The 8,179-nt window shown below is 30.5% G+C and overlaps 1 protein-coding gene across 1 annotated transcript; it reads right to left on the bottom strand.

Moving 5' to 3' along the window:
* Positions 1-1,047: 1,047 nt before the first annotated feature.
* On the bottom strand, positions 1,048-1,638 carry LOC139871280 (secreted RxLR effector protein 161-like). Its single transcript, XM_071859009.1, has one exon. The coding sequence runs from the start codon at positions 1,636-1,638 to the stop codon at positions 1,048-1,050; it is 591 nt and encodes a 196-aa protein (XP_071715110.1).
* Positions 1,639-8,179: the final 6,541 nt, after the last annotated feature.

Genomic DNA, 8,179 nt, shown 5'->3' with positions numbered 1-8,179 from the left:
CTGATCCGAATTCATTGTTTGTTAGACAGGTATCATCTGAGCAGGCTGCGAATATGACTCGAATGGTGTCTGATGATGAGATTCGAGCAGCTAAGTTTAGCATTGGGGATGATAAATCACCCAGGTTCGATGGGTACTCATATGCTTTTTTCAAAGCCGCTTGGGATATTATTGGTAATGAGGTTATTGAACCTTTAAAAGACTTTTTACGTAATGGTCAATTGTTAACGAAAATAAACCATACGATTACTATAGCATTGTTTCCTAAGGTTCAGACGCCAAACAATGTTAATGACATTCGGCCCATCTCATGTTGTAATGTCATTTACAAAAGCATTAGTAAGTTTCTTACTAATCGAATTAAAGGTTGCTTCCAGAATATTATTAGTATCAACCAATCGGCTTTTATTTCAGGAAGACAAATTTCAAATAATGTACTTCTAACGCAAGAGTTAATGAAGAATTATCATTTATCACGTGGTACTTCTCGACGTGCTTTTAAGTTTGATATCCAGAAAGCTTATGACATTGTGGATTAATTAGAAAATAGAAGCTAAAAATATTGTATAGATTATTGATCAGTGATTATTTCACTTGAATTGATTATTTAGCTATCTCATTTATAATATAAAATGTGTAACAGATAATTCTATGTTTGGAATGAAGCCTTGTTACTTTTGATGGGAATCTCCTTATATCCTTTTATATCCCTTTTTGTATTTGCTTATATCCGTTGAGCATGTTGTACCGTTGAACTATGTTGACTTGTGATCTTCTATATTTGGAAGTGATGAAAGTTCCTTTCTGATCCAAAAGGCTAACTATCTCTATTTTTGCTCCAGCTTTCTAGCACTTCCCCTCAATTTGAATAGTAAAATTTATGATATTCAACTTGACGAGAACTTCATTGAAAAGTCTTCCATTAACTTTAGTAAGGATGTCTGCGAACTAGTTTTCTGATCTCACAAATGGAAGTGAAATAATTTATGCTTCTAGCTTTTCTTTGATAAAGTGTCTGCCAATTTCTACTTGTTTTGTCCAATCATGTTAAACTGGGTTTTCCGATATAATAATTGTTGTTTCGTCGTTGCAAAAAATTTGACTAGTGTCTTCAGGTGAAAATCTGATCATTGCTAGTAACTTACGGATCCATAATGTTTCTTGCACTCTTCGTGCTATCCCTCTGAACTCGGCTTCAACGCTTGAAAGAGCAACCACTTTTTGATTTTTACTTTCCCACATAACCAAGTTACCGCCAACTGAGGTGAAATACCCTGACGTGGATTTTCTGTCTCCTTTTTCACCTCGGGGGTCTGCATCTGTGTATATCTGAGTTTTAAGGTGTCCGTTAATATTGAATACAACTCCATGTCTAGTTGTTCTTTTGAGGTATCTGATGATCCTCCACACAGCTTCCATGTGATGTACTTGAGGGTGATGCATAAATTTTCTGACGACTCCTACTGCATACGATATATCAGGGCGAGTATGAACATGGTAAATCAGCTTTCCAACTATCCTTTGATATTGTTCTTGATTTGCAAGTTCAGCTCCTTCTTCTATAAACATCTTATGGTTTGGAATTGCAGGGGTCTTGGCTGGTTTGCAGTCCAGTTTCAGCAAGTAGATCAAGAACATATTTCTTTTGATAAATAAATATTCCTTGTTGAGATCTAAGAACTTCGATCCCCAAGAAATATTTTAACATCCCAAGATCTTTCATTTCAAATTTATTTGATAGATTTGCTTTTAAGTTGATAAATTCATCTCTGTCATTTCATGTAATTATCATGTCATCGACATAGATAATCAAGCAAGTTATTAGTTGGTTTCTTTGTATGAAAAATAGTGTGTGATCTGAATTACTTTGTTTATCGCCATATTTTTTCATATATAAGGTAAATTATCCAAACCAAGTCCGAGGAGATTGCTTTAACCCAAATAAAGATTTTTTAAGGTGACAAACTTCCCTGATTTTGAAGTTTCATGCGAATTCTGGTGGAGCTTCCATATAGACCTCTTCCTTAAGCTCGCCATGTAGAAAAGCATTCTTCACTTTAAATTGGTGAACGGACCATCCTTTATTTACAACAACAAAGAAGAGGACTCTAATGGTGTCTATTTTAGCCACCGGTAAGAAAGTCTCATAATAGTATATATAGGTCTTAGTATATCCTTTGGCAACTAGTTAGACTTTATATCTTTCAATTGTGCCTTTTGGTTTGTGTGTTATTATGAACACCCAGCGACATTCTACTGGTGATATATGAAATTGTACCTTAAATAACTAGCTAAAAACTTAACAATTATCACACAATATCAGGTAACTAAAACCCGATCATGTAATAACTAATAAGTAATTTGACCAGTTCGTTCCACAGAGAGCAGTTTAATTAAGATTCTAAAACTAATAATTATCCTAAAAGTTTAATAAAAGGGGGGATTTGATTTGAATTCACGTAGAATAAAACAGTAGCAAAAGTAAATTAACGAATTAACCAGATAAGGAGAAGTTGTGTCCACTTCAATGCTCAACTAATGACTAGGATTGTTCTTTTATTAAAATCGTTTATTTAAGGTTTAGGTAATTAGTTCATACCGGTCTCACGAAATCAATGAACCAAAGGCATAATGAATTCAATTTACTCACATAAATTATCATTCAGAGGTCCAAATTACCATGTAAAATTAATCTAGACTTTCTCTTGGTTAAACTCACATAAAACCTAGGCTAATGGGATCACTCGAAAAAGCCTACACGATTGTGTTATCACAATATCAATTTAATCACCAATTGCTCACATACAATTGTCTAGATCACAAAGTATTAAAGTACAAGCTATGAATCTTGATAAACTTACATAAATCAAACTCAATAACCTGTATAATTAAATCAATGATATATAGATGAACACACCAATGGATCTTGCGAGAAACCATGAATAATTCCACATAAAACTATAATAAATCAAAAGATAGAACAATCCACAATCATAAATGTGACGACCCAGAAATTTTCGACCAAAATTTAAACTTAATCTTTATATGATAACATTATTCTGACATGATAAGCGATAAATTTTGACAAGTTTTAAAACTTTTGAAATAAGTTTCATACAAACAATTGACTAACCATTTGTTCGACTATTCACGAACATCATAACTTGTATTAAATATATACTTATGTATATATATGGATATATGGATTATATCTAACTTGAATATATGATAGTTAAGTATCTTATTAAGTATATTAATAATGGGTTTTATATATAAATTGAAACTACTAACTTAAGGGTTTCGAAAACAATATATATATGTAACATTTAACGACGTAATAACCCTTATGTTAAAATGAATATATATGTATTGTATTAAGATGTATTAATACACTTTTGAAAGACTTAAATACATATATTAACATACTTATACTCAACAAAGATAGCTATACTCATATTTCCATTCAATTTCATCAAGAATCCTACTCGTATTTATACGGTATTTATACGGTATTTATACGTGTATTATACGCAGCTTCTAGAAGTACTTACAATTGGTATATACCAATAGAAATTTTCAATAATGGAATTATATGTCATGAATGACCTAATGATTTTTAACTTATACTAGATATTTTTCACAAAAAGACAAATTACAACTAGTATATAAAGACACCATATTTGATCAAATTTTTACCATTTCATTTTTTAATTTTTACTTCATGTTTACTTACACACACATACTCTTTCTAGTTCTAGCATCCCTTTTCTTTGTTCTTCATCTATTTCTAGCAAGTTCAAGCTTCAAAATTAAGGTATTAACCTTGCCTAAATTCTTGTTCAATTCATATGTTTATAGTTATCTATATAAGAATTTATAAACTAGAACATAGTTTAGTTGATTCTAAACTTATTTGAAAAACTAATCTAATATTTCTAACTTAACTCTAATAACACTTATTTATATGTATTATGATGTTAAATTAAGTTAATATAAGAACTTATAACTTGTACATATGAAGAACACCTTGAAACTTAACATATATCGTTTAATCTCCATTCGGTAAAAAGCAGGCTGTTTTGGGTTGGGAATTAAAAACCTATCTTAGACTTTGAGTTCGAGGCTAAGACTTTGGAAATATGTTAATATATGTAAATAAGACTTCTGATGTGCGTAGATGTGTATACGAAATAGTTATATATTTACTACGAAAAACTATTAAATACGATACAATTTTACACACGTTATTTATTTATTTATAGAGTGTATATACCTAAACCTTGCTACAACACTTATAGGCAGTGTACCTAATCGTACAGTAGTGTAGTTTTTAGTAAGTCCGGTTCGTCCACAGGGAACTAGCCAAGTTTAACGCTATATTTTTAAAAACTATATTTGTATATAAATATAAATATATATAAGTAGTATTATTATTATAAAAGGGGGTTTTTACCGTTTAATGACCGGTTTGTCGATTTTAAAACTTTAGTCGCAGTTAAAACCTAATGTAAACTATTAAATATATAAAAGACTTAATTTAAAGGGTAAAGTAAATGACAAAAATTAAAGTGCGATAAATTAAAGTGTGATAAATAAAATTGCGATAATTAAAAAGTACGATAATTAAAATGACAATAAATTAAAGTGCGATAATTAAAAGTGCAATTAAATATGAAATAAAGGAATTATGCTTATTTAAACTTCCGTAATCATGATATTTGACATGTTGATTTTAGTTTATTACCATGGGTTAATTGTCCTTTGTCCTGGATTATTCGATATGTCCATCTGGTTTTTGTCCATAACAGTCCATCAGTCATAAATATAAAGTGCGAGTGTCCTCGTCAAATTATTCTTATATCCGAAGTCAAATATTCCAACTAATTGGGGACTTAAACTATAATTACACCAATTTTCCTTGTATATAATTCACCCATGTTTTAATAAGTCCATTGACTATTAATCCATTCCCGTGTCCAGTTAAATGAACGATTATTAGTACTTATAAATATCCCGCCCATCGTGTCCGATCGAGTCTATGTGGTTATTTATAGGTACGTCCAATTGTAAATCTTTATATTAAATTAACAAACTATCATTTAATTAAACAAATATAAAGCCCATTAATAGCCCATAGTCTAGTTTCCACAAGTGTCGTTCTTTTGTCCAAACCCCAATTATGGTACAAAGCCCAATTACCCCGTATTTAATATTTAGCCCAACATCACGATTACTTCGGCTTAAATAAGCATAATAATAACTTAGCTACGAGACATTAATTTAAAAGGTTGAACATAACTTACAATGATTAATAATAGCGTAGCGTTACACGGGCAGAATTTCGACTTACAAACTTAAAACATTCGCTAACATAACCTTATTATTATTAAACTTAAATTAAAATTAAAATTAAAATTATATATATTTATTTTTACGTAAGAGGAAAGAAAGAAAAGGGGTGAAGAATTCGGCAGAATGCTCGAGCTTTTATAGGCCAATTGTGTCCTGGTTTACTCCGCGATCTCGAAGCTTTTCTCCTTTAAATCTCCGCGATCGCGGAGCTCTTGTATCCAGCTCATCCAGGTAATTTCAACGTGGGCTGCTAAATATTTTATAATATAATATATATATAATTAATTATATATTATATTATATTCTTGTGCATAGTTGACTTGTAATTTTTTGTCCGTTGCGTCGCACGTTAATAGTTGGTTCATGTCTCGGTTCCGGATTTTCAAACGCCTTTGCGTATAATTTAATATCTTGTATTTTACGTTTTGCGGCTCGTACTCTTGTAACTTTTAGACGTTTCTCATCAATAATTTGAACCACTTTGATTGTACTTTGTACTTTTTACATCAGTGATTTCTATACGGCAGTATGAACAATGGTAGTAACGATGTGTTTTACAGTCCCACATGACTATGAAAATTTAGATCCTTAAGGAAATTGGATCTTTATGAAAACATTTGATCTTTTGAAAATTAAATCTAGCTTTTACCCTAGATAAGTTTCCAGAATAACCCTTCACCGGTGTTTGCAAATTGTTTTTGTCGGTTTGGTGGGTTTCAGTTTGAAAATTCTAGCTCAAAATTTGCGGTTTTGTGTCACCCACTTGCTAACCTTGTATTGGGAAAGCAACATGTCCAGTATACTTGCCCCGTATATTACCTTTCGGTAAACTACCATCCGATTGTAAAGGAAAGCGTTGAACAAGCAACTGTTAAGGCAATGTCCCGTGATATGCTTTTGATTATGGTCTATATCGTGTCAGATGCAATTACTATACTTTGTAGGAGCAATAGTAAAGCTCTCCCTTATGGTTTTTCGGTCTGGCACAAGATCATGTCTTTGACCATGCTATGCAACCACCGTTCTTACAGTTGACACCCGATTTGGTTCAGGTGACCTAATTAATTCCAGGTGAATTCTTAGGATTTTACGTTCAATGGTAATGAACGCATTGAAAATGGGTTTTCAGAAAACAAATCGGTTTGTAATTTGATCAAAATATTTTCTCGTTCAAGCCCGAGTTTAGATATCATCGAATTCCATGAGTTTGTAATTCTCAATCTTTAAAAGTCAATCTCAAGGATTGAGTAATATCAGTTTTAAAAGCTGATTTTTGATCTTTAAGGAGATTATCCTTTCTGGGGATCTGATTCATTAGTCTTATAAGCTAATTTGTACAGTGCCCCCCATTGTACGAGACAGATCCTCTCATGGTTAGGATAAGTCTGACCACTTGGCGACCCTGTTTTATGCTGAGGTCCGTGGATTTTCAGCTCATTTTCGAGAAAACTTTTCAAGGTTTTTCGTAGACTCTACAACTGGTCTGAACGACAACTTCTTGACCTAAATTAAGAAGCGCGTGTCTTTTTCGGAAGACTTTACTTCCTTTTAATGAGGAATTGATTCATCGTGTAGATCCATCTTTTCTTTCAAATGTATTACAATTTACCGGGTAAAACAGTTAATTTTGTCCAAAACAAAAGTATCTTCAATTATTTGTACAAAAATATGTGACATATGTTCTAAATAACTTGGTAAATTTTTCCCACACTTGGCTTTTATTTTTCTTTATTTGCCTTTTTATTGTCCTCTATTCCATTTTAAATGAATTCTAACATTTTGGATTGTTTCTCAATTTATGTCCTTTCCAAAGTAACAATAATTTCGGTGTTAATACCTAGTTTTATCGTTCATAAATTTGTATAAACATGATTTTGAGTTCATTTAGTTGAAAATTTTGAATTTTTTTTTACTAGAATTGGGTAGTTAGTATATAAGATTAGGGTTGTTCTTTATTATCAGAGAGCACTAGATTCTAATACAACTACTGCGTTACTAGTATTTTTTAATGGTAACCAAGTGTTTAAGTTTAAAATTTTAAAAATCCGAAAGAATTTAACCCCTTCCCACACTTAAGATCTTGCAATGCCCTCATTTGCAAGAGATCAGTACAATTTAAATTATTGAGGGTGATTAGCGTAGAAAAATGATTAAATTTTACCAAAGTTTCCAAATATATTGGCGTTTGTTTGTTTATTTTTTTATTATTAAAACTTCTATTAATAAAACAATTAATTAAATTTAAAATTTTGTTTTCCTTTTTATTTAGGACGAGGTTGTTTCGGTATGTTTACCTAGTCCGTCCCTCGACAAAATTTTAAAATTTGTCATTTTAAAGCGTTTGTTTTAAAAGTAAAGATTTTTGGATTTTTTAAATATTTTTGGCATACTTTAATTCAATAAGAAAAATAATAATAATAAAATTTCTCGTCCCGCCCTCGGGTAAAGCAATTTCGGTTCAACGACCTAGTCTTCAACTCACGACGAATTTTAAATATCAAATTTTTAACTTAATGAAATAAAGTAAATTTTTGTTTTTAAACTCACACCAAACTTAAATTTAAAATGCATAAAATTAAAAATTCATATTAATATAAATTAAAAATTCACACCAAATTTATATTATATTTTTGTTCTTATACATACACACTTATATTAAAAATATTAATTTTTCAAATATTTACAAACTTAAATATATTAATTTAAAAAGTTTACAATATTAATTTAATATTTATATATTAATTTTAAAAACATGGAAAAAATTAAAATTAAAAATCTTTTTGGTCTTTTATCCCACTTTAATCAATCAAATATTATCAAAAATATT

Source organism: Rutidosis leptorrhynchoides, chromosome 10 (genome assembly GCF_046630445.1).
Source record: "Rutidosis leptorrhynchoides isolate AG116_Rl617_1_P2 chromosome 10, CSIRO_AGI_Rlap_v1, whole genome shotgun sequence".
Taxonomy (NCBI): domain Eukaryota; kingdom Viridiplantae; phylum Streptophyta; class Magnoliopsida; order Asterales; family Asteraceae; genus Rutidosis; species Rutidosis leptorrhynchoides.
The sequence above is the reverse complement of the archived record's forward strand: the minus strand, read 5'-3'. Positions and strand labels throughout refer to the sequence as shown.

What these genes read in the sequence shown, in the direction of transcription:
- LOC139871280 (XM_071859009.1), bottom strand. Translation starts at nt 1,638, where the DNA reads ATGTTCTTGATCTACTTGCTGAAACTGGACTGCAAACCAGCCAAGACC.